Consider the following 27,505-nt stretch of genomic DNA (forward strand, 5'->3'; position numbering starts at 1 on the left):
GTACGTATTGTAGGGCTAAGAAAATGCCGAATTATTAGCTAGCGTTTTCTTGTTTTCCTTGTTATAGAAACCAAAGGTGAAGGAGGTCCCTTCGTTTTGAATTGCTTGTTTATTGGTAATGCATTGAGTCGCGTTTGTGTGTATGTATGACGAGATGACAGTGGAACCAAGCAGTTTGAGGTCCCTGTTTTTGTAACCAGCAACAAGACGCTGTTTATAACCAAAGCAATATCCCTCCTTAAAGCATGTAGGGATATGATTGCCTTTGATATATAAGGCATACTGGTACATAGCCGATTGTCTGTACTTTTCTTTGGATTACAACGTAGAACTTACGTATATGTGTTGCTTTTCTCTTTTTCCTCCTTTTTTCCACAAAGACCATAATAGGTCGTTTTTTGGGTACTATTTGTATTCTTTTTTGCTTCACTGGGCCAACTCATGCCCCGAAGCACGAACCAGTCAGCTGATTTTTGCTGCACTGTTCATAGGACAGTAGGCATATTCTGTAGTAACTGAGTATACTTTAGTAGGGATCGCTTTTTTGGTCCTGATGAGTAAGCAGTAGGGGACTGCTTACGAAACATGTCGACCAGGTAGCTAGCTACTGCTCTACCTCACAACCCCTTCTTAACGTTCCCAGCTAGAGAAGCGAATAAAGTATTTTTTTCTACTACGCCAGGGAATTTTTAACTTTTTTATAAATCACTTTTTGAGGTCCCTACACTTTCACTGACACCTGTGCACTCACACATAGTCACTGTCACAATATAAGTGCTCCCGCGTATTCGTTTGGTTGTAGCACGCCCCGTCCCGTTATAGGGGCGGGAAGACCCCTATGATGAAGCATGACACTACTAAAAATATTTCACTTTTTCACTTTTTCGATAGAATCTCCTTGATTATAAAAGTTCCGTTTGGAGGGTGATTCTATCAGTACCTCTACGCTCCCCTTTTGTTTTGAAAGCCACTGTCCCGCCCAGAGACCCCAGCAATGCAGAGAGTAGAGAGTTAACGACACACTGTGTGACCTCAGACAAGTCACTGTCCCACCCAGAGAGCCCAGCACTGCAGAGAGAGGAGAGAGAGTTAATGACAGACTGTGTGACCTCAGACAAGTCACTGTCCGACCAGAGACCCCAGCACTGCAGAGAGAGGAGAGAGAGAGAGTAAATGACACACTGTGTGACCTCAGACAAGTCATTGTCCCACCCAGAGACCCCAGCACTGCAGAGAGAGGAGAGAGAGTTAATGACACACTGTGTGACCTCAGACAAGTCACTGTCCCACCCGGAGACCCCAGCACTGCAGAGAGAGGAGAGAGTTAATGACACACTGTGTGACCTCAGACAAGTTACTGTCCCACCCAGAGACCCCAGCACTGCAGAGAGAGGAGAGAGTTAATGACACACTCTGTGACCTCAGACAAGTCACTGTCCCACCCAGAGACCTCAGCGCTGCAGAGAGGAGAGATTTAACGACACACTGTGTGACCTCAGACAAGTCACTGTCCCATCCAGAGACCCCAGCACTGCAGAGAGAGGAGAGAGAGTAAATGACACACTGTGTGACCTCAGACATGTCACCGTCCCACCCAGAGACCCCAGCACTGCAGAGAGAGAAGAGAGTTAATGACACACCGTGTGACCTCAGACAAGTCACTGTCTCGCCAGAGACCCCATACTGCAGAGAGTAGAGGGTTAATGACACACTGTGTTACCTCAGACAAGTTATGTTATGTTATGTCAATAACCTTTTATATAGCGCACAGGTATATAGGGCTCAGGTGGTTCAGTTCCTTGTTGCGAAGAGAGAGTCAGGACAGCGTCAGCAGGGCTCAGCGATGCGAGGTTGAGTTCTTCTCAGGGTCAGCCGCGATCAGATCAGCAGGGCTTCAGGTCCAAGATACAACTGCCCGCTAGTTGTCGAGCCGGCCCAGATATAGTCCATTGGCCCTTTGATGTCCGGACCCTTGCAGGTGGAGGTCTCATGATCTGGGGGCTGGTCGTTGGCGAGGTCCGTCGGTTGGCTCTTTGATCCTTTGAGAAGAGGGGTCCGGGAATTCCCAGACGCCCAGCGGGTCTGGAGCCAGCACTCGGGGAGGCCAGAGGTGCAATCGAAACTGGCCCACAGGGGAGGGCCAAAGGTGTGACAGAAACCAGTCTCTCAGGGGAGGCCGGAGGTGCCATCGAAACACCCTTGCTTATCTCACTCGGGGAGCGCTTTAACCCCCAGCCGGGACTGGCGCACCTTTGGAGCCTGGGTTTCGCCGGGGCCGGGGTCACGCTAGGCCCAGGGAGTCAGGAATCTCGGGAAGGGAAAATGGCTGCCGGGCCTTGTGGGGCATGCAAGGTTAGGTGCTCGGAGCCGGGAGTGGGACGGGATAAGCGGGGCTGGTCGTCGGTCACGGGGTCTGGGCGTACGGGGAGCAGGACGACCAGGGCTCGGGTGCAGGCTACACTGACAGGGTGCTGCGCAGGGAACTCAGGGTGCAGGGCTACGCTAAACAGGGTGAGGAGGAGTAGGGCCGACCCACGCCACGAGGCCGGGTCCAACACGCACGTACACCCAGAGGTTTCATGGCGCTGACTAGCAGAATCCCAGGTAGATGGAAGGTTTATACCTAGGCCTGAGTGAAGAGCCAGGTCTTAAGCTGTTTCCTGAACATTAAGAGGTCAGTGCAAGAGCGGATCTCCAGAGGGAGGGAATTCCAGAATCTGGAAGCAAGGGTCGCAAACTTGCGTCCTCCCTGACGCTGCAGTTTAAAAGAGGGGGCAACTAAAAGATGAAGATTGGCAGACCGGAGGTTGCGGGAGTGAATGTACCTAGGCAGAAGAATGTTAATGAATTGGGGACTGCGGGCATGGAGAGAGTTGAAGATGATGCATGTTGTTTTAAATTCTACTCGTTGGGAGATAGGGAGCCAATGAAATTGTTTTAACAGGGGCCTGGCTGATTGCCAACTGCTTCCTATGGTCACTCCCACTTTTTGCTGTGATTCTAGTGTCCTAGTTTAAAAGGGGTCCATCCTCATCCATCCGGAAGTGTCATTAAATTGTATATTTGTAACTTTTATGATCTCCATAAAAAATGTCAATAGTAACCCGCGTCTGTGTTTAGACACTGCACACCTCTCCCGTGGGCCTCCTACTTCCTAACCTTTGGTTGATTAGTGTAGCCCCGGCGATTCCACAGGCCCCAGGCCTGCTTTCTAATTCTCTCGTGGTTCTTATACCACTTTCTTACTATATGGTTTGTGAGGCCCCAAGGGCATAACGTATACTGTGCAACTTATCATATATTAACTGTGTGAATTGTATTGTATTTTTACCTGTCACCTCATAAAGAGTGCAGAGGGGTTGTATTTAGATTAAATACATATATATTTGATATATACCTTGTGTGGTGTCCTTTCATTTGCAACTCAAGGGATTATAATTGGTACAACAACTTGCTTAACTCACCTACTGAAGTCTTAGCCTGAAGACTGCTGGTTCATGCTACCACTAGGATAGCTCTCTATAAGTTTGACTTTACAACCACCATCAATAAGGTCGATTAGACAGGTGCAAGGTGCCCACTAGAACTAGTGGACATCATATGCCAGGCTAACTTCTCACAACCATATAGTCAGATTCCACCTTCCTACAGTAATGACACACTGTGTGACCTCAGACAAGTCACTGTCCCACCCAGAGATCCCAGCGCTGCAGAGAGAGGAGAGAGAGTTAATGACACACTGTGTGACCTCAGATATGTCCCTGTCTATCCCAGAGACCTCAGCACTGCAAAGTGCAGAGAGAGAGTTACTGACACACTGTATGACCTCAGACAAGTCACTGTCCACCCCAGAGACCCCAGCACTACAGAGAGAGAGTTAATGACACACTGTGTGACCTCAGACAAGTCACTGTCCCACCCAGAGACCCCAGCGCTGCAGAGAGACAGAGTTAATGACACACTGTGTGACCTCAGTCAAGTCACTGTCCCAGCCAGAGACCCCCGCACTGCAGAGAGAGGAGAGAGTTAATGACACACTGTGTGACCTCAGTCAAGTCACTGTCCCACCCAGAGACCCCAGCTCTGCAAAGAGAGAGAGAGTTAATGACACACTGTGTGACCTCAGACAAGTCACTGTCCCACCCAGAGACCCCAGCACTGCAGAGAGGAGAGAGTTAATGACACACTGTGTGACCTCAGTCAAGTCACTGTCCCACCCAGAGACCCCAGCTCTGCAAAGAGAGAGAGAGTTAATGACACACTGTGTGACCTCAGACAAGTCACTGTCCCACCCAGAGACCCCAGCACTGCAGAGAGGAGAGAGAGTTAACGACACAAAGTGTGACCTCAGACAAGTCACTGTCCTACACAGAGACCCCAGCACTGCAGAGAGAGGAGAGAGAGTTAATGACACACTGTGTGACCTCAGACAAGTCACTGTCCCATCCAGAGACCCCAGCACTGCAGAGAGAGGAGAGAGAGTTAATGACACACTGTGTGACCTCAGTCAAGTCACTGTCCTTCCAGAGACCCCAGCACAGCAGAGAGAGGAGAGAGTTAATGACACACTGTGTGACCTCAGACAAGTCACTGTCCCACCCAGAGACTCCAGCACTGCAGAGAGAGGAGGGAGAGGCAATGACACACTGTGTGACCTCAGACAAGTCACTGTCCCACCCAGAGACCCCAGCACTGCAGAGAGAGGAGAGAGAGTTAATGACACACTGTGTGACCTCAGACAAGTCACTGTCCCACCCAGAGACCCCAGCACTGCAGAGAGAGAAGAGAGAGAGTTAATGACACACTGTGTGACCTCAGACAAGTCACTGTCCCACCAGAGACCCCAGCACTGCAGAGAGAGAGAGAGAGAGTTAATGACACACTGTGTGACCTCAGACAAGTCACTGTCCCATCCAGAGACCCCAGCACTGCGGAGAGGAGAGAGAGTTAATGATACACTGTGTGACCTCAGACAAGTCACTGTCCCACCCAGAGACCCCAGCACTGCAGAGAGGGGAGCTAGAGTTAATGACACACTATGTAAACTCAGACAAGTCACTGTCCCACCTAGAAACCCCAGCACTGCAGAGAGAGGAGATAGAGTTAATGACACACTGTGTGACCTCAGACAAGTCACTGTCCCACCCAGAGGCCCCAGCACTGCAGAGAGAGAGAGAGTTAATAACACACTGTGTGACCTCAGACAAGTTAGTGTCCGACCAGAGAACTCAGCACTGCAGAGAGAGGAGAGAGAGTTAATGACACACTGTGTGACCTCAGACAAGTCACTGTCCCAGGCAGAGACCCCAGCGCTGCAGAGAGAGGAGAGAGAGTTAATGACACACTGTGTGACCTCAGACAAGTCACTGTCCCACCCAGAGACCCCAGCACTGCAGAGAGGGGAGAGAGAGTTAATGACACACTGTGTGACCTCAGACAAGTCACTGTCCCAGGCAGAGACCCCAGCGCTGCCGAGAGAGGAGAGAGAGTTAATGACACACTGTGTGACCTCAGACAAGTCAGTATCCCACCCAACGACCACTGCACTGCAGAGAGTGGAGAGAGATTATGACTCACTGTGTGACCTCAGACAAGTCACTCTCCACCCAGAGAACCCAGAGCTGCAGAGAGAGGAGAGAGAGTTAATGACACACTGTGTGACCTCAGACAAGTCACTGTCCCACCCAGAGACCCCAGCACTGTAGAGAGAGAGAGGTAATGACACACTGTGTGACCCCAGACAAGTCACTGTCCCACCCAGAAACCCCAGCTCTGCAAAGAGAGAGAGAGTTAATGACACACTGTGTGACCTCAGACAAGTCACTGTCCCACCCAGAGACCCCAGCACTGCAGAGAGGAGAGAGAGTTAATGACACAAAGTGTGACCTCAGACAAGTCACTGTCCTACACAGAGACCCCAGCACTGCAGAGAGAGGAGAGAGAGTTAATGACACACTGTGTGACCTCAGACAAGTCACTGTCCCATCCAGAGACCCCAGCACTGCAGAGAGAGGAGAGAGAGTTAATGACACACTGTGTGACCTCAGTCAAGTCACTGTCCCACCCAGAGACCCCAGCACTGCAGAGAGAGAAGAGAGAGAGTTAATGACACACTGTGTGACCTCAGACAAGTCACTGTCCCACCAGAGACCCCAGCACTGCAGAGAGAGAGAGAGAGAGTTAATGACACACTGTGTGACCTCAGACAAGTCACTGTCCCATCCAGAGACCCCAGCACTGCGGAGAGGAGAGAGAGTTAATGATACACTGTGTGACCTCAGACAAGTCACTGTCCCACCCAGAGACCCCAGCACTGCAGAGAGGGGAGCTAGAGTTAATGACACACTATGTAAACTCAGACAAGTCACTGTCCCACCTAGAAACCCCAGCACTGCAGAGAGAGGAGATAGAGTTAATGACACACTGTGTGACCTCAGACAAGTCACTGTCCCACCCAGAGGCCCCAGCACTGCAGAGAGAGAGAGAGTTAATAACACACTGTGTGACCTCAGACAAGTTAGTGTCCGACCAGAGACCTCAGCACTGCAGAGAGAGGAGAGAGAGTTAATGACACACTGTGTGACCTCAGACAAGTCACTGTCCCAGGCAGAGACCCCAGCACTGCAGAGAGAGGAGAGAGAGTTAATGACACACTGTGTGACCTCAGACAAGTCACTGTCCCACCCAGAGACCCCAGCACTGCAGAGAGGGGAGAGAGAGTTAATGACACACTGTGTGACCTCAGACAAGTCACTGTCCCAGGCAGAGACCCCAGCGCTGCCGAGAGAGGAGAGAGAGTTAATGACACACTGTGTGACCTCAGACAAGTCAGTATCCCACCCAACGACCACTGCACTGCAGAGAGTGGAGAGAGATTATGACACACTGTGTGACCTCAGACAAGTCACTCTCCACCCAGAGAACCCAGAGCTGCAGAGAGAGGAGAGAGAGTTAATGACACACTGTGTGACCTCAGACAAGTCACTGTCCCACCCAGAGACCCCAGCACTGTAGAGAGAGAGAGTTAATATCACACTGTGTGACCTCAGACAAGTCACTGCCCCATCCAGAGACCCCAGCACTGCATAGAGAGGAGAGAGAGTCAATGGCACACTGTGTGACCTCAGACAAGTCACTGCCCCAGCACTGCAGAGAGAGGAGAGAGAGTTAATGACACACTGTGTGACCTCAGACAAGTCACTGTCCCACCCAGAGACCCCAGCACTGTAGAGAGAGAGAGTTAATATCACACTGTGTGACCTCAGACAAGTCACTATCCCACCCAGATACCCAAGCACTGCAGAGAGAGGAGAGAGAGTTAATGACACACTTTGTGACCTCAGACAAGTCACTGCCCCAGCACTGCAGAGAGAGGAGACAGAGTTAATGACACACTGTGTGACCTCAGACAAGTCACTGTCCCACCCAGAGACCCCAGCACTGCAGAGAGGTGAGCTAGAGTTAAGGACACACTATGCAACCTCAGACAAGTCACTGTCCCACCCAGAGACCCCAGCACTGCAGAGAGAGGAGAGAGAGTTAATGACACACTGTGTGACCTCAGACAAGTCACTGTCCCACCCAGAGACCCCAGCACTGCAGAGAGAGGAGAGAGAGTTACTGACACACTGTGTGACCTCAGACAAGTCACTGTCCCACCCAGAGACCCCAGCGCTGCAGAGAGAAGAGAGAGAGTTAATGGCACTGTGCCGTGGAGTAGTGTGGCTCACTGGTTAGAGGCGGCAGGCCTGAGAGCAGAAGTCAGCCTGGGACCAGGGTTCAATTCCCGACGCGGCAGGGTCGTGGACCTTGGTCAGCGGACTCGATAATTCTCGCTTCGGTGCTTACTCTAATCAGGGGTTCCACTCGGCAACTCTGGGCATTAGCTTGCCTAATCTCCACAACGGCCCCACCAATTCCGGGGATGCCTGGCTCCACCTTGGGGACTCCCAGCAAGGGACCATCCCACAGGGAAAGCCAGGACGGGTTCCCCAGAGTTATACAGCGCCGGGACGCCCCGTTGCTGGGGCAGCTGTGCGCTTTACAAGTATACTACATTTACATTTACATTTACTGTGTAACCTCAGATAAGTCACTGTCCCACCCAGATCCCAGCACTGCAGAGAGAGAGAGTGTGTTAATGACACACTGTGTGACCTCAGACAAGTCAGTGTCCCACCCAGAGACCTCAGCACTGCAGAGAGAGGAGAGAGTTAATGACACACTGTGTGACCTCAGACAAGTCACTGTCCAACCCAGAGACCCAAGCACTGCAGAGAGAGGAGAGAGGATTAATGACACACTGTGTGACCTCCGACAAGTCAGTGTCCCACCCAGAGACCACTGCACTGCAGAGAGGGGAGAGAGATAATGACACACTGTGTGACCTCAGACAAGTCACTGTCCACCCAGAGACCCCAGCACTGCAGAGAGAGGCGAGAGAGTTAATGAAACACTGTGTGACCTCAGACAAGTCACTGTCCCACCCAGAGACCCCAGCACTGCAGAGAGAGAAGAGAGTTAATGACACACTGTGTGACCTCAGACAAGTCACTGTCCCACCCAGAGACACCAGCACTGCAGAGAGAGAAGAGAGTTAATGACACACAGTGTGACCTCAGACAAGTCACTGTCCCACCCAGAGACCCCAGCGCTGCTGAGAGGAGAGAGAGTTAATGACACACTGTGTGACCTCAGACAAGTCACTGTCCCACCCAGAGACCCCAGCGCTGCAGAGAGAGGAGAGAGTTAATGAAACACTGTGTGACCTCAGACAAGTCACTGTCCCACCCAGAGACCCCAGCACTGCAGAGAGAGAAGAGAGTTAATGACACACTGTGTGACCTCAGACAAGTCACTGTCCCACCCAGAGACACCAGCACTGCAGAGAGAGAAGAGAGTTAAAGACACACTGTGTGACCTCAGACAAGTCACTGTCCCACCCAGAGACCCCAGCGCTGCAGAGAGAGGAGAGAGAGTTAATGACACACTGTGTGACCTCAGACGAGCCACTGTCCCACCAGAGACCCCAGCGCTGCAGAGAGAGGAGAGAGAGTTAATGACACACAGTGTGACCTCAGACAAGTCACTGTCCCACCCAGAGACCCTAGCACTGCGGAGAGAGGAGAAAGAGTTAATGACACACTGTGTGACCTCAGACAAGTCACTGTCCACCCAGAGACCCCAGCACTGCAGAGAGAGGAGATAGAGTTACTGACACACTGTGTGACCTCAGACAAGCCACTGTCACACCCAGAGACCCCAGCACTGCAGAGAGAGAAGAGAGTTAATGACACACTGTGTGACCTCAGACAAGTCCCTGTCCCACCCAGAGACACCAGCACTGCAGAGAGAGGAGAGAGAGTTAATGACACACTGTGTGACCTCAGACAAGTCACTGTCCCACCCAGAGACCCCAGCACTGCAGCGAGGAGAGAGAGTTAATGACACACTGTGTGACCTCAGACAAGTCACTGTCCCACCCAGAGACACCAGCACTGGAGAGAGAGTTAATGACACACTGTGTGACCTCAGACAAGTCACTGTCCCACCCAGAGACCCCAGCACTGCAGCGAGGAGAGAGAGGTAATGACGCACTGTGTGACCTCAGACAAGTCACTGTCCCACCCAGAGACCCCAGCACGGCAGAGAGAGGAGAGAGAGTTAATGACACACTGTGTGACCTCAGACAAGTCACTGTCCCATGCAGAGACCCCAGCACTGCAGAGAGAGGAGAGAGAGAGTTAATGACACACTGTGTGACCTCAGACAAGTCACTGTCCCACCCAGAGACACCAGCACTGCAGAGAGAGAAGAGAGTTAATGACACACTGTGTGACCTCAGACAAGTCACTGTCCCACCCAGAGACCCCAGCACTGCAGAGAGGGGAGAGAGAGTTAATGACACACTGTGTGACCTCAGACAAGTCACTGTCCCATCCAGAGACCCCTGCACTGTGGAGAGGAGAGAGACTTAATGATACACTGTGTGACCTCAGACAAGTCACTGTCCCACGCGGAGACCCCAGCACTGCAAAGAGTGGAGAGAGGGTTAATGACACACTGTGTGACCTCAGACAAGTCACTGTCCCACCCAGAGACACCATCACTGCAGAGAGAGAGAGAGTTAATGACACACTGTGTGACCTCAGACAAGTCAGTGTCCCACACAGAGGCCCCAGCACTGCAGAGAGGAGAGAGTTAATGTCACACTGTGTGATCTCAAACAAGTCACTGTCCCACTAGAGACCCCAGCACTGCAGAGAGAGGAGAGAAAGTTACTGACACACTGTGTTACCTCAAACAAGTCACTCCCAGGCAGAGACCCCAGCGCCGCAGAGAGAGAAGAGAGTTCATGACACACTGTGTGACCTCAGACAAGTCACTGTCCCACGCGGAGACCCCAGCACTGCAAAGAGTGGAGAGAGGGTTGATGACACACTGTGTGACCTCAGACAAGTCAGTATCCCACCCTGAGAAACCAGCACTACAGAGAGAGAGAGTTAATGACACACTGTGTGACCTCAGACAAGTCACTGTCCCACCCAGAGACCCCAGCGCTGCAGAAAGAGGAGAGAGAGTTAATGACACACTGTGTGACCTCAGACAAGTCACTGTCCTACCACGATACCGCAGCACTGCAGAGGCGAGAGAGTTAATGCCACACTGTGTGACCTCAGACAAGTCACTGTCCCACACAGACACCCCAGTGCTGCAGAGAGAGAGAGAGCGTTAATGCCACACTGTGTGACCTCAGACAAGTCACTGTCCCACCCAGAGGCCCCAGCACTGCAGAGAGGAGAGAGTTAATGTCACACTGTGTGACCTCAGACAAGTCACTGTCCCACCCAGAGACCCCAGCACTGCAGAGAGGGGAGAGAGAGTTAATGACACACTGTGTGACCTCAGACAAGTCACTGTCCCACCCAGAGACACCATCACTGCAGAGAGAGAGAGAGTTAATGACACACTGTGTGACCTCAGACAAGTCAGTGTCCCACACAGAGGCCCCAGCACTGCAGAGAGGAGAGAGTTAATGTCACACTGTGTGATCTCAAACAAGTCACTGTCCCACTAGAGACCCCAGCACTGCAGAGAGAGGAGAGAAAGTTACTGACACACTGTGTTACCTCAAACAAGTCACTCCCAGGCAGAGACCCCAGCGCCGCAGAGAGAGAAGAGAGTTCATGACACACTGTGTGACCTCAGACAAGTCACTGTCCCACGCGGAGACCCCAGCACTGCAAAGAGTGGAGAGAGGGTTGATGACACACTGTGTGACCTCAGACAAGTCAGTATCCCACCCTGAGAAACCAGCACTACAGAGAGAGAGAGTTAATGACACACTGTGTGACCTCAGACAAGTCACTGTCCCACCCAGAGACCCCAGCGCTGCAGAGAGAGGAGAGAGAGTTAATGACACACTGTGTGACCTCAGACAAGTCACTGTCCTACCACGATACCGCAGCACTGCAGAGGCGAGAGAGTTAATGCCACACTGTGTGACCTCAGACAAGTCACTGTCCCACACAGACACCCCAGTGCTGCAGAGAGAGAGAGAGCGTTAATGCCACACTGTGTGACCTCAGACAAGTCACTGTCCCACCCAGAGACCCCAGCTCTGTAGAGAGAGAGGTAATGACACACTGTGTGACAACAGACAAGTCACTGTCCCACCCAGAGACCCCAGCTCTGCAAAGAGAGAGAGAGTTAATGACACACTGTGTGACCTCAGACAAGTCACTGTCCCACCCAGAAACCCCAGCTCTGCAAAGAGAGAGAGAGAGTTAATATCACACTGTGTGACCTTAGACAAGTCACTGTCCCACCCAGAGAACCCAGCGCTGCAGAGAGAAGAGAGAGAGTTAATGACACACTGTGTGACCTCAGACAAGACACTGTCCCACCCAGAGATCCCAGCACTAGAGAGAGAGGAGACAGAGTTCCTGACACACTGTGTGACCTCAGACAAGTCACTGTCCCACCCAGAGACCCAAGCACTGCAGAGAGGGGAGCAAGAGTTAATGACACACTGTGTGACCTCAGACAAGTCACTGCCCCAACACTGCAGAGAGAGGAGACAGAGTTAATGACAGACTGTGTGACCTCAGACAAGTCACTGTCCCACCCAGATCACCCCAGCACTGCAGAGAGGTGAGCTAGAGTTAAGGACACACTAAGCAACCTCAGACAAGTCACTGTCCCACCCAGAGACCCCAGCACTGCAGAGAGAGGAGAGAGAGTTACTGACACACTGTGTGACCTCAGACAAGTCACTGTCCCACCCAGAGACCCCAGCACTGTAGAGAGAGGAGAGAGAGTTACTGACACACAATGTGACCTCAGATAAGTAACTGACCCACCCAGAAACCCCAGCACTGCAGAGACGAGAGAGAGAGAGAGTTAATGACACACTGTGTGACCTCAGACAAGTCACTGTCCCACTCAGATTCCCCAACGCTGCAGAGAGAGGAGAGAGTTAATGACACACTGTGTGACCTCAGACAAGTCACTGTCCCACCCAGAGTCCCAAGCACTGCAGAGAGGGGAGCGAGAGTTAATGACACACTGTGTGACCTCAGACAAGTCACTGCCCCAGCACTGCATAGAGAGGAGACAGAGTTAATGACACACAGTGTGACCTCAGACAAGTCACTGTCCCACCCAGAGACCCCAGCACTGCAGAGAGGTGAGCTAGAGTTAAGGACACACTAAGCAACCTCAGACAAGTCACTGTCCCACCCAGAGACCCCAGCACTGCAGAGAGAGGAGAGAGAGTTACTGACACACTGTGTGACGTCAGACAAGTCACTGTCCCACCCAGAGACCCCAGCACTGCAGAGAGGTGAGCTAGAGTTAAGGACACACTAAGCAACCTCAGACAAGTCACTGTCCCACCCAGAGACCCCAGCACTGCAGAGAGAGGAGAGAGAGTTAATGACACACTGTGTGACCTCAGACAAGTCAGTGTCCCACACAGAGGCCCCAGCACTGCAGAGAGGAGAGAGTTAATGTCACACTGTGTGATCTCAAACAAGTCACTGTCCCATCCAGAGACCCCAGCACTGTGGAGAGGAGAGAGACTTAATGATACACTGTGTGACCTCAGACAAGTCACTGTCCCACTAGAGACCCCAGCACTGCAGAGAGAGGAGAGAAAGTTACTGACACACTGTGTTACCTCAAACAAGTCACTCCCAGGCAGAGACCCCAGCGCCGCAGAGAGAGAAGAGAGTACATGACACACTGTGTGACCTCAGACAAGTCACTGTCCCACGCGGAGACCCCAGCACTGCAAAGAGTGGAGAGAGGGTTGATGACACACTGTGTGACCTCAGACAAGTCAGTATCCCACCCTGAGAAACCAGCACTACAGAGAGTGAGAGTTAATGACACACTGTGTGACCTCAGACAAGTCACTGTCCCACCCAGAGACCCCAGCGCTGCAGAGAGAGGAGAGAGAGTTAATGACACACTGTGTGACCTCAGACAAGTCACTGTCCTACCACGATACCGCAGCACTGCAGAGGCGAGAGAGTTAATGCCACACTGTGTGACCTCAGACAAGTCACTGTCCCACACAGACACCCCAGTGCTGCAGAGAGAGAGAGAGCGTTAATGCCACACTGTGTGACCTCAGACAAGTCACTGTCCCACCCAGAGACCCCAGCTCTGTAGAGAGAGAGGTAATGACACACTGTGTGACAACAGACAAGTCACTGTCCCACCCAGAGACCCCAGCTCTGCAAAGAGAGAGAGAGTTAATGACACACTGTGTGACCTCAGACAAGTCACTGTCCCACCCAGAAACCCCAGCTCTGCAAAGAGAGAGAGAGAGTTAATATCACACTGTGTGACCTTAGACAAGTCACTGTCCCACCCAGAGAACCCAGCGCTGCAGAGAGAAGAGAGAGAGTTAATGACACACTGTGTGACCTCAGACAAGACACTGTCCCACCCAGAGATCCCAGCACTAGAGAGAGAGGAGACAGAGTTCCTGACACACTGTGTGACCTCAGACAAGTCACTGTCCCACCCAGAGACCCAAGCACTGCAGAGAGGGGAGCAAGAGTTAATGACACACTGTGTGACCTCAGACAAGTCACTGCCCCAACACTGCAGAGAGAGGAGACAGAGTTAATGACAGACTGTGTGACCTCAGACAAGTCACTGTCCCACCCAGATCACCCCAGCACTGCAGAGAGGTGAGCTAGAGTTAAGGACACACTAAGCAACCTCAGACAAGTCACTGTCCCACCCAGAGACCCCAGCACTGCAGAGAGAGGAGAGAGAGTTACTGACACACTGTGTGACCTCAGACAAGTCACTGTCCCACCCAGAGACCCCAGCACTGCAGAGAGAGGAGAGAGAGTTACTGACACACAATGTGACCTCAGATAAGTAACTGACCCACCCAGAAACCCCAGCACTGCAGAGACGAGAGAGAGAGAGAGTTAATGACACACTGTGTGACCTCAGACAAGTCACTGTCCCACTCAGATTCCCCAACGCTGCAGAGAGAGGAGAGAGTTAATGACACACTGTGTGACCTCAGACAAGTCACTGTCCCACCCAGAGTCCCAAGCACTGCAGAGAGGGGAGCGAGAGTTAATGACACACTGTGTGACCTCAGACAAGTCACTGCCCCAGCACTGCATAGAGAGGAGACAGAGTTAATGACACACAGTGTGACCTCAGACAAGTCACTGTCCCACCCAGAGACCCCAGCACTGCAGAGAGGTGAGCTAGAGTTAAGGACACACTAAGCAACCTCAGACAAGTCACTGTCCCACCCAGAGACCCCAGCACTGCAGAGAGAGGAGAGAGAGTTACTGACACACTGTGTGACGTCAGACAAGTCACTGTCCCACCCAGAGACCCCAGCACTGCAGAGAGAGGCGAGTGAGTTAATGACACACTGTGTGACCTCAGACAAGTCACTGTCCCACCCAGAGAATGCAGCACTGCAGAGAGAGGAGAGAGAGTTCATGACACACTGTGTGACCTCAGACAAGTCACTGTCCCACCCAGGGACCCCAGCACTGCAAAGAGAGAGGAGAGAGAGTTAATGACACATTATGTGACCTCAGACAAGTCACTGTCCCACCCAGAGACCCCAGCACTGCAGAGAGAGGAGAGAGAGTTAATGACACACTGTGTGACCTCAGACAAGTCACTGTCCCACCCACAGTCCCACGTATGCACTGGCAGCGATGTGCACTTCAGTCCAGGTGCTGATGAACCCTCCCCCCCGGGTGCTGATGAGCCCTCCCCCCAAGGTGCTGATGAGCCCTCCCCCCAAGGTGCTGATGAGCCCTCCCCCATGGTGCTGATGAGCCCTCCCGCAAGGTGCTGATGAGCCCTCCCCCCAAGGTGCTAATGAGCCCTCCCCCAAGGTGCTGATGAGCCCTTTACCCAGGTGCTGATGAACCCTCCCCCAAGGTGCTGATGAACCCTCCCCCCAAGGTGCTGATGAGCCCTCCCCCAAAGGTGCTGATGAGCCCTCCCCCCAAGGTGCTGATGAGCCCTCCCCAAGGTGCTGATGAACCCTCCCCCCAAGGTGCTGATAAGCCCTCCCCCCAAGGTGCTGATGAGCCCTCCCCCCTGGTGCTGATGAGCCGTCCCTCCAAGTTGCTGATGAGCCCTCCCCCCTGGTGCTGATGAGCCCTCCCTCGAAGGTGCTGATGAGCCCTCCCCCTGGTGCTGATGAGCCCTCCCTCTAAGGTACTAATGAGCCATCCCCCAAGGTGCTGATGAGCCCTCCCCCCAAGGTGCTGATGAGCCCTCCCCTCTGGTGCTGATGAGCCCTCCCTCCAAGGTGCTGATGAGCCCTCCCCCCATGGTGCTGATGAGCCCTCCCCCCAAGGTGCTGATGAGCCCTCCCCCAAGGTGCTGATGAGCCCTTTCCCCAGGTGCTAATGAGCCCTCCCCCAAGGTGCTGATGAGCCCTCCCCCCAAGGTGCTGATGAGCCCTCCCCCAAGGTGCTGATGAGCTCTCCCCCCTGGTGCTGATGAGCCCTCACCCCAAGGTGCTGATGAGCCCTCCCCCCAAGGTGCTGATGAGCCCTCCCCCAAGGTGCTGATGAACCCTCCCCCCATGGTGCTGATGAGCCCTCCCCCTCAAGGTGCTGATGAGCCCTCCCCCAAGGTGCTGATGAACCCTCCCCCCATGGTGCTGATGAGCCCTCCCCCCAATGTGCTGATAAGCCCTCTCCCCAAGGTGCTGATGAGCCCTCCCCCAAGGTGCTGATGAACCCTCCCCCATGGTGCAGATGAGCCCTCCCCCTCAAGGTGCTGATGAGCCCTCCCCCAAGGTGCTGATGAACCCTCCCCCCATGGTGCTTATGAGCCCTCCCCCCAAGGTGCTGATGAGCCCTCCCCCAAGGTGCTGATTAACCCTCCCCCCATGGTGCTGATGAGCCCTCCCCCCAAGGTGCTGATGAGCCCTCCCCCCAGGTGCTGATGAGCCCTCCCCCCAAGGTGCTGATAAGCCCTCCCCCCAAGGTGCTGATGAGCCCTCCCCCAAGGTGCTGATGAGCCCTCCCCCCAAGGTGCTGATGAGCCCTCCCTCCATGGTGCTGATTAGCCCTCCCCCCAAGGTGCTGGTGAGCCCTCCCCTCAAGGTACTGATGAGTCCTCCTCCCAAGGTGCTGATGAGCCCTCCCCCAGGGTGCTGATGAGCCCTCCCCCCAAGGTGCTGATGGGCCCTCCCCTCAAGGTGCTGATGAGCCCTCCCCCTGGGTGCTGATGAGCCCTCCCCCCCAAGGTGCTGATGAGTAAGCATGGGCGAATTTTGCGAATATGGCGTTGGCGAATTTGCATATTTGCGAACTCGCAATCCGCAAAAAGCCGCGAACTCTCGCGAATTTGCGGATTTTTTGTTTGTTTTGTGTTCGCAAGGGTTTCTGCAACGGTCGCGACTTTGTTGTTTCTACGTCTGGTTCATCATCACAGGTTCACAGCACCCTCTGTTTCACCACTGCCACCCTCTGATTCACCCATGCCACCCTCTGGTACATCACTGCCACCCTCTGATTCATCACTGTAGATTATGGGGGGGGGGAAGCAAGCACACCTGCCCTGCTTCAACTGACATGAATTAATTTCTGGTTCATCACTGTAGATTATGGGGATGGGGGAGCAAGCACACCTGCCCTGCTTCAACTGACATGAATTAATTTGGGGTTGATTAATGTGTCACTGAATTTAAACTTCCTGTCTGGCACCTGCTTCCTTATCTGTAATTTGCTTTCTGTTGCAGTGCAATTTTTTTTCCCAGGACCTTTGTGGCCTACTTGTAGCTATTCTATGAGCCTGCTGTGAGGGTCAGAGCAGGGTCATAGAATAGTTGCAAGTAGGCAACTGAACTCTGGAGGGGCCCCTCAGGAAGCACTACAGGGAATGGTTACTAATGATGAGTTTGAACTTTTGCACCTGCTGAGTGCTTTCAGTTTTGCAAAACTCGTTTTTTCTGCAGAACAGCAACTGTAATGCCCCAAACAAACTTACTTGTGAAAGTTGATTTCTAATCCAAAAGTGATCCAAAAGAAAGTCAAAAAGGCCTCAAATCCAAAAAAGTGCAGGCAAATGTCAACCTGAGGAGTTATTCTGATAAAAATCATCATTTTCAGAAGGTTTATGCTGCTTGCTGGTGGATTTCTTGTGCAGATTTGCAAATTTTGTAATTTCGCGAGTGCAAGATTGTTGCTGCCCGCCGCATCTACATGTTCGCATTTGCGAACTCTCGCGATGCATCGCCAAACTCCCGCGGGAACCCGCAGCAAGATCCAAAATGGCGCAGCACTCGCAAAATATCGAGAAAAACAACTCGGCAAACCCTGAATGACAGTAAGTGAACGCCAAGCAAAAAAATCCGCTGCGTGCGAATTTGCGGATTTTCGGTAACTTCGCGAGAGTTCGCGGATTGCGAATTTACCGAAAATCCGCAAAATCCGCGAGCGGAACGGATTTTCCGCCCATGCTTACTGATGAGCACTCCCCCCAAGGTGCTGATGAGCCCTCCCCCCCAAGGTGCTGATGAGCACTCCCCCCAAGGTGCTGATGAGCCCTCCCCCAAGGTGCTGATGAACCCTCCCCCCAGGGTGCTGATGAGCCCTCGCCCCAAGGTGCTGATGAGCCCTCTCCCCAAGGTACTGATGAGCCCTCCATCCAAGGTGCTGATGAGTCCTCCCCCCAAGGTGCTGATGAGCCCTCCCCCAAGGTGCTGATGAGTCCTCCCCCCAAGGTGCTAATGAGCCCTCCCCCTCAAGGCGCTGATGAGCCCTCCCCCCAAGGTGCTGATGAGTCCTCCCCGCAAAGTGCTGATGAGTCCTCCCCCCAAGGTGCTGATGAGCCCTCCCCCCCAGGTGCTGATGAGTCCTCCCCCCCAGGAGCTGATGAGCCCTCCCCCCAAGGTGCTGATGAGCCCTCCCCCCAAGGTGCTGATGAGCCCTCCCCCCAAGGTGCTGATGAGCCCCCCCCCCAAGGTGCTGATGAGCCCTCCCCCAAGGTGCTGATGAGCCCTCCCCCCAAGGTGCTGATGAGCCCTCCCCCAAGGTGCTGATGAACCCTCCCCCAAGGTGCTGATGAGCCCTCCCCCAAGTTGCTGATGAACTCATCTCCCCAGAACATTCTCTGCCCTTCAACACATGCGATGATGTGCCCTGAAACTCTTGTCCTGGTTTGTCTTCCATTCAAGATGGAGGCGAACGCCTCCGCCAGAGATAACTCAGTGGGTTAAGTATCTGCAGCAGATACACATCCATGTGTTCTGTAGTTCACATGTTTAAGTCTTGTTTAGCAAATGGCTATCGTGTCAATCAATGGATCCCAGGAGTCAACGGAGGGGTGCTGTATCTCACTCAAATCTCCGCAAAGAGGATTTTTTTTACATTAAAGTTGTTTAGTTGAAAAAGTAATAAAAACATTCTGAACATTTAATTTAGATAGAAAATTTGAAATAAACTAATAAAAATATTCAAATACAAAGGCATTATCCAACCATAAATATGGTATAAATAGCAAATGATTGTAATCGGGAAAGAATAAGAGCATGTTATACTTTGTTGTAGAGAGAAAAGGCAAGAAAAAGATAGGGAAGGAAGGGGCACGGGGAAAGGAGAAAAAAATCAGGGGATAAAATACAATAAATATGTATAAAAATGATATGCTAACAGTCTGCCTGGGCAGAATTTCTATTACACCAGAGTAATTTGGGGAATTCTGCATTGCTGTTTGGCACAGAATGACTGATAATTACACAATTACTTCTGCTCGGGTAATTAAGAGTAATGTTGGGGGGAAAATCCTACTGGGAGAGCACATTTAGAGAGCGCAAGCGATGCTCATACTTGTTATTTCTGCTCTGTTACACAGACCGCTATTTCTTAGCACGAAATACATCCTCACGTCCATTTTGGACGCAAGACAGAAATTTTGTGTTTATAAATGGCGCTAAACGCAAAATTACTCTGCCCGCCTAATTCATTCGTAATCTCTCTGAATTCTACGGTAATTCCATATCATTACTCTACACTGACTTACTCGAGTTATGCCCACTGCAAGCGGCATGCTGAATCTACTGACGGAGCGGCTGCCCATCCCTCCTCTCCTTCGCTGACTATCGCGGTCTGAATTAATTGAACGCCAAATCTGTGGGCTCTTTAAATAAACACAGGCATCTTCATTCTGAACTCCACTGACGGACTTCCAGTGCTCAGCGTGAGTTGTTTTCTTCAGACAGATAGTCCGACGCCACATCGCAAATGGCGTTCCCCTGCCGCTCAGCAGGGACCGATAAAGCCATTGGCCACTTTATAACAAAGCCATTGGCCAGACTTCCAATATGGCCTAGGGGATAAGAATTTGCTTTGCGATACTGAATTGCTGTGGCCATCATACCACACAAGCCGCACTCCTGGCTACAAAATTATTAAGTGATCTTAAGAAAATAGTAGAATATCTATCCTTTTAGCACTTGTAACTTTTAATTGGACTACGCACTGGCTCATACGGATGAGCGAAACGCAAGGGTCGGAATTCCACCCCAGTCGCAATATAACATTTTGCCCGCGTTATTTCTTCAAAATCTTCTACATAATTCCTACATTGCCCTGAAGAAGCCCTGTTTTTTTAGGACGAAATGCGTTGGCTGTCTGTCTTTTAAAGAAAGAACTAAATAAAGGAAGAAAAAAACTTGATCAGTGTACAACGACTTTATGGATCCTTAGAGAATTATTTTTCAAAGGACTATTTTGAATATTGCTACAAAGTGGTGCTTTTCTAATTTGGTTTTTAAATTGGTTTCCCCTGGTACCAGGGAGTGCTCTTGGACAGGGGGCACTTTTGGAGATTCTGCACACAAGAATTGACTCTTGCATTTGAACATTTTTAATTGGTGATTGTATTGGATTGGTGCCTGACTCGTTGCTTTTCTTGGTCCTCTGTCCTTTTTTGTGTGTTTTTACAGAATGTTAGCACTCTAGTTGCGCAATAGAACACAGTGGTAAATCTGCAGCTGATCATGAGGGAGTGAAGTGGCCGGCTGTTGCTTGTGTCTACGTGTCAGAAGGTTTTATTGAAATTGGCGAGGAAGATATTTATGACCACGTTTTAGCCGTCTAGAACATCAACCATAATTTCGATGACAAAATGAACCCCTTCATTTCTGATTTTTATGACTCCTGCCTTTTGAAAGCCTGGAGCACAGTGTGAAAATTAATAAATGATCTCATTATTAATGACATCAATGGTATTATTTACAGGTAAAATCATATCACAAACAGATTGCCGAAGCTAAAAAGATCTACTTCGAGCATAGAATAGACCAGGCTGATAATATGAGCCGGGAACTATTCCGAATTGTGAAGGAATTTGTGGAGCCGGTGGCGGGCGCCAGGGTACACTCCCACACAGAGGAGTGGATCAGGCAGCTTGCTGATTTCTTTGTGGATAAGATCCGTAAGATCCAGGACTCATTCGATCGGGTGGGGTCTCTGAAAGTGGCTGCGGCTTTGGAAAGTGATCTGAAGGTCCTTCCATCTGCTGCAGCTGAGTCGGGGCCCACTCTTTCGATGTTTTCCCCGCTTTCCTGCGAATCCTCTCTGGAGCTGCTTTCCCGGTTGAAATCTGGATCCCCCTTGGATGCGTGTCCGGCTAAATGCCTGAGCTCGGTGGCGCCAGCTATTAACAACTTGCTGAACCCCCTGCTCAACATGTCTCTGAGTTCTGGAGTGGTCCCTAGAGAATGGAAGCATGCTCTTATTCTCCCGCTCATCAAGAAACCTCTGCTTGACCCTTCACAGTTGGCCAACTATAGACCAATCTCCCTCCTCCCTGCTTTGGCGAAGGTGGCGGAAAAACATGTTCAGCATACTCTTACCACCTTTATTGAGAATAACAAACTGCTGCATGACTCCCAATCTGGTTTCCGTGCCAATTACAGTACGGAGACAGCTCTTGTGGAGGTGACCGACGCCATCAGGGAAACGCTTGATCTGGGGGGAAAGGCTATGCTGGTCCTACTGGACCTGTCGGCGGCATTCGACACCGTCCCACACGCTGGCCTCCTTTTAAGACTCAAGGAGGTAGGTCTGCGGGGGACGGTGTTGGACTGGTTTCAATCCTTCTTAGCCGACCGTCGACAGGTGATCTGGGCTCCACCGTTCTCCGCGGAAATGCCTTCGCTAGAGGTGGGGGTGCCTCAAGGATCTATTCTGAGCCCCACCATATTTAACATCTATATGGCCCCTCTGGCGAAGGTAGCGGAGGCATTTGGAGCCCGGGTCATCTCTTACGCTGATGACACCCAGCTCCTGTTTACCTGCAGGAAGGGAGAGGTTTTTGATGGCGACAGAATTAGAGACTGTCTGAGTGCTGTCTTTGCATGGTTTCAGCACCAGAGCCTGAAATGTAACTCGGATAAATCCTAGTTGCTCTTTTTTGGCTGCGCTGAGGACCCTGGCTGGAAATCGTGGTGGCCTCCCGATATGTTCCCTCCTGAGAAACCCTCTTCCCAAGTAAAAAATCTGGGTGTGGTGTTTGACGACAGTCTCTCTTTTCGTCCCCACATCACGGCCTTGGCGGGGAAATGCTTTGGCATTTTGAAGATGGTGAGGAAATTTCTCCCACTGCTCTCCTTACAATATCGCAAGAATATTGTGCAAGCACTTGTGGGTTCGCGTTTAGACTACGCTAACGCACTTTTCTCAGGACTGCCTAAATATCTGGTGTCCAGATTACAAACTGTCCAAAACTCGGCGGCCAGAGCCATCTTTGGCCTTCCACGGAGAGTTAGCGCCTCTCTACTGCGCGGCAGGCTGCATTGGTTATCTATCCCTTGCAGAATTAGGTTTAAGGTCCTAACGTTGGCGTTTAAAGCCCTCCACTCTACTGGCCCGGCTTACCTCAGGAAGCGTATTGCTTTTTACGTTCCCCGGAGGAGTTTGAGATCTGCTGACCTGGCTAAAGTGGAGGTACCAGTGATCAAACGTGTGCGGATGGGAGGCCGGTCTTTTCAGTTCATGGCAGCCAGTTTGTGGAATGAGCTCCCTTTGTCGCTCCGCAAGGCTAATAATCTTCTGGCTTTTAGAAAAGAGCTCAAGACGGTCCTCTACTCTGCCTAACCAGTGTGTCTATAGTGTTTCTGCCTCTGGGTTTTCTTGGTTATGTTCAGGACTCTCTGCCAAAGCGCCGGGACACCCGTTCCGGGTAGCCGTGCGCTCAAGAAATATAGGCTTAACATAACATAACATAACATGTAATCAGTGATGTCAACAATGATGCCATTAAACATGTCATGAGTGATATAATATGTAAGCTCATATGGGAGTAACCTATACCTGGCACTGTGTCGTGGGTTTCTACAAATTTTGGACTACAGCAATCCTACATTGGAAGTACCTCAGTAACAAAAATAAATTAAAAAATATATATGTTTAAAGATTGTAAATACACTGTAATACACTTTATTTCATAAATATAGTGAACTACAGTGTATTTACAATTTAAAAAATATTTAATAATTTAAAAATAAACAATGCAGTACTGCAGTAAGAGCTAAAAATTACAGTTCAACTTAAAAAAAAAATACCAAAATAGGGAAACTTTTTACGCGACCCCGTTATACACCCCTCCACTCTATGCAGCCGCACTATATGATATTCCACTCTACACTGCTTCATTGTACACCAATTCTTTTTTTTGCATAGTTTTATATAGCGCAAACTAGACCCGAACTGAATCGGGAATCAGAGCGCTTTACATAGCACCAGTTACGTTACACGAGGACATACATTCATTTTTGTTAGGCACGGGGAGATTAAGTGATTTGTCCAGAATCACAGTATGTTTGGCGTCGTTACCGAGAGACGAACCCAGATCTCCAAGTCCGAAGTCCAGCGCCCTGGCCGTTAGGCCAACTCCTCTCTACACCAATACACTCAGTGCTAATACACTCTACGCAAGTCCACTCTAATCTGCTACACTCTGTACGCCACTCCACTGTATGCCTTTCCACTGTACGCCACTCCTCTATGGCACTCAAATGCATGTAACTCCACTCTATGTCGCTAGATTATACGCTATCCCATTGGACATCTTTCGACTGTATGTCACTCAATTGTATGGTAATCCACTGTGCGCCACTCCAGTCTACACCAATCCACTGTACGCCACTTCTCTGTACGCCACTCCTTTATGGCACTCCAATGCATGCAACTCCACTATATGTCGATAGATTATACGCTATCCCATTGGATGTCTTTCGACTGTATGTCACTCAATTGTATGGTAATCCACTCTACAATACTCCACTGTGTGCCACTCCAGTCTACGCCACTCCACTGTGCCCCACTTCACTCTATGCTAATACATTCTATGCTATTCCACTCTACTCCACTCTACCGTACGCCACTGTACACCAGTACACTCTACACACTCCAGTCTACGCTACTAGACTGTATGCAACTCAACTCTACACTACTCTACTGTACAGTATTCCACTCTACCACTCTCCACTTTCCACCAACAGTCTTCTTGTCTCCACTATACACCATTCCACTGTAAGCTACTTCTTTGTACGCTATTCCTCTCTATGCCACACCACTGTATACCACAACACAGTATGCAATTCCACTGCATGACACGCCACTGTACCGTACTCCACTCTACACTACTCTAGTCTATGCTACTCCATTCAATGCCACTCCATTATACACTATTGCATTATACACCACTCCACTATATGCTATTCTACTCTACTCCACTCCACTCCACTCCACTGTACGCCACCCCAGTCCACGCCACTGCATTGTATGCCACTTCACTGTACGCTACTACACTCTACACCACGTTAGTGTATGCCAGTCCATTATACACTATTGCATTATACACCACTCCACTGTATGCTATTCTACTCTACTCCACTCCACTCCACTCCACTCCACTGTACGCCACCCCAGTCCACGCCACTGCACTGTATGCCACTTCACTGTACGCTACTACACTCTACACCACGTTAGTGTATGCCAGTCCATTATACACTATTGCATTATACACCACTCCACTGTATGCTATTCTACTCTACTCCACTCCACTCCACTCCACTCCACTGTACGCCACCCCAGTCCACGCCACTGCACTGTATGCCACTTCACTGTACGCTACTACACTCTACACCACGTTAGTGTATGCCAGTCCATTATACACTATTGCATTATACACAACTCCACTGTATGCTATTCTACTCTACTCCAATCCACTCTGCTGTACGCCACCCCAGTCCACGCCACTGCACTGTATGCCACTTCACTGTACGCTATTACACTCTACGATATTCCACTGTATGATACTGAACGCTACGCCACTCCACTCTACCCTATTACACTGTATGTAACTCCACTGTACACAACTCCACTGTACCACACTGCACTATATGACACTCCAGTCTACGGTACTCCACTGTACACTATTCCACTGTACTGCACTCCACTCTACACTTTACACTATGGCACTGTACACAAATCCACTGTATGGTACTTCACTCTACGCTACGCTATTTCACACCACAACACTCCACTGTAGTCCACTCCTCACTATTACCCTGTACACGACTCCACTGTCCACCACACCTCTCTAGCCTATTTCAGTGTGTGCAACACCACAATACACTACTCTACTCTATGGTATTCAGCTCTACCCCATTCTACTGTACGCTCCTTCGGTCTACTCCACTACATGCCATTCCAGTGTACGCTACTCGACTATATGAGATTCCAGAGTATATTACTCCACTGTACGCTACTACACTGAATGCTATTCCACTATATACCATCACACTCCACAATACTCCATTGTACACTATTCCACTGCATTCCACTACACTGAAAGTTAGTACACTCTACGTCACTCCAGTTTATGTAACTCCACTCTAAGCCACTCCATTCTATGCTATTCCATTGTACGCCACTCTCCTGTACGCCACTACTACACTGTATGCCACTGCACTCAACCCCACTTCACTGTATGCCACAAGGCTGTACACCATTCCTCGTATGCCACTCCACTGTACCGTACTACACTGTAAGCTATTCCACTCTGTGCCACTTATATTTATATTTATTCATTTGTAGAGCGCATGGTTACACCAACGGTGTGTCCTCGTGCCGCGATTGCACTTCACTGTACTCCGCTCTATCCTATTCCACTCTATGCCGTTGTACTCTCTACGCCCCTCAACTCTACACTATATGCAACTACACTCAACGCCAGTCGACTATATGGTATTCAACTTGACGGCACTCCACGCCTCTCCACTCTATTTCACTACATTGTATGCCACTCTACTGTGGCTACCCTGGTAAACGGTATTCCACACTATGCCACTCCAGTGTACACCACTACACTGAAATGTATTCCATTGTATGGTACAGCAATGTACAACACTCCACAGTACTCTGTTTCTCACTAACCTGTGCGCTACTCCAGTCTGAGACATTTCAATGTACACCACTCTACTCTACAATACTCCATTCTATGCTATTCCATTGGACGCCACAAATACTCTATGTCACTCGACTGTATGCTATTTCCCTCTACCCCACTCCAAACTGTGCCACTCCATTGTACGCCACTCCAATGTAGCGTACTGCACTCAATGCTATTTCACTGTATCCCCCTACTTTGTACTCCACTGTCTGCTATTCCAGTCTATGCCACTCCACTTCACCCAACTCCACTCCACACTGCTCAAATCTACTCCACTCTACCTCACTCTATGACACTCAAAGAAAGTCTATGCCCCTCCACTGTACCAAATATTATAATGTAGATATACAGTTCAATTAAAAATAATCAAACTCTTTCAAAATATTGTAAGTGGCGAACCTCCAAACACACTCCTTCTAGCTCGCTTGCCAGACAACCCTAACCATAGTGTGATAGTACATTGTATAGATTACATAGTGACGGATAATTACCATATTACTTCTATTCTAATTTTGTTTCTCCTGTGTCCATCTGATGGATGTCAGTGTTTACAAAGAGGGCAAGCAATGGTAACCCTGAAGTATATGCAGAGTGTGTGTTCAGTGCTGTCCAAGAGCACAGGTGGTTTCAATGTATGAAAGGCAGTGACCTGCAAAAAGTACATTCACAACAAATAGTGTTCTGATCCAGTCTTATATTCAACATGTAAATATCCAGAACAACATGAATATTTATTCAAAAACAAATGTGTGTTTTGAAAGTTAAAAGGTACATTTCTCTCACCTCTGTGTAGACACAGAGTCTCTCTCAGATGAGGCTGTAAATCTCTCCATGGAGAGGAATCTTCTGTTCCAGGCTCATTCCTCACCCTGGGGCAGCTCTGTCCAGGGAGACGTCCTTGTCTGTCAGGAAGGCTGTACTGGGAAACTGGTACAGAGGAGGGAGAGACAGGTACAGAGAGATAAAGGGAGGGAAAAGCAGAGAAAGAAAAACGAAAGGGAGTGAAACAGTAATAGATAAAGAAAGAGAGTGAAATAGATAAATGAATAAAGGAGAGGCAGGGAGTTGGCAGAGACAGTGGAAGCGAGAGAGAATGAGTGTCAGAGAGGAAGAGAAAGAGATAACGAGAGGAGTCCAGATCAGCCTGATGAAGTGGTTCATGCAACAAAGTGTTGAAGTGTTTGTTGTGATCTGAGAGTGACTCCTCTTTGTGGGTCTGGCAGCAGAATATTGTGGAATAAATATTGTCTGACAAAGATATTGAGCCTTAAGAATCACACATGAGAGTCAGATAATCTACACTCAGAGAGATTCACTTTTTGTAAATGATATTTTAGACACTATATTAAAGTCAGGCATTATTTCTGTCAATGGCACTGACACACAACCCTCTGTGTGTTTGTGTCTCTGCACAGCTGTGGATAGAAGTGCTGTCCACAGCAACACAAGAGCATCAGCAGTGCTGGAGGTACCACAGACCAGGGAGGAAGGACTGTGAGGGGTGTGAGCTTGAACAGACTAG

At 50.4% G+C, this 27,505-nt stretch overlaps 1 protein-coding gene across 1 annotated transcript in view; it reads right to left on the bottom strand.

The window, feature by feature from the left end:
- LOC144770011 (E3 ubiquitin-protein ligase TRIM38-like) overlaps positions 1-27,505 on the bottom strand; it is a 61,418-nt gene that overhangs the window by 19,973 nt on the left and 13,940 nt on the right. The window contains exon 4 of the mRNA XM_078654203.1: positions 26,767-26,910. Within this exon, the coding sequence (XP_078510329.1) occupies positions 26,767-26,910 (144 nt within the window). The remainder of the gene's footprint in view (positions 1-26,766; positions 26,911-27,505) is intronic.

The sequence above is a fragment of the Lissotriton helveticus genome, chromosome 7 (assembly GCF_964261635.1).
Source record: "Lissotriton helveticus chromosome 7, aLisHel1.1, whole genome shotgun sequence".
NCBI lineage: Eukaryota > Metazoa > Chordata > Amphibia > Caudata > Salamandridae > Lissotriton > Lissotriton helveticus.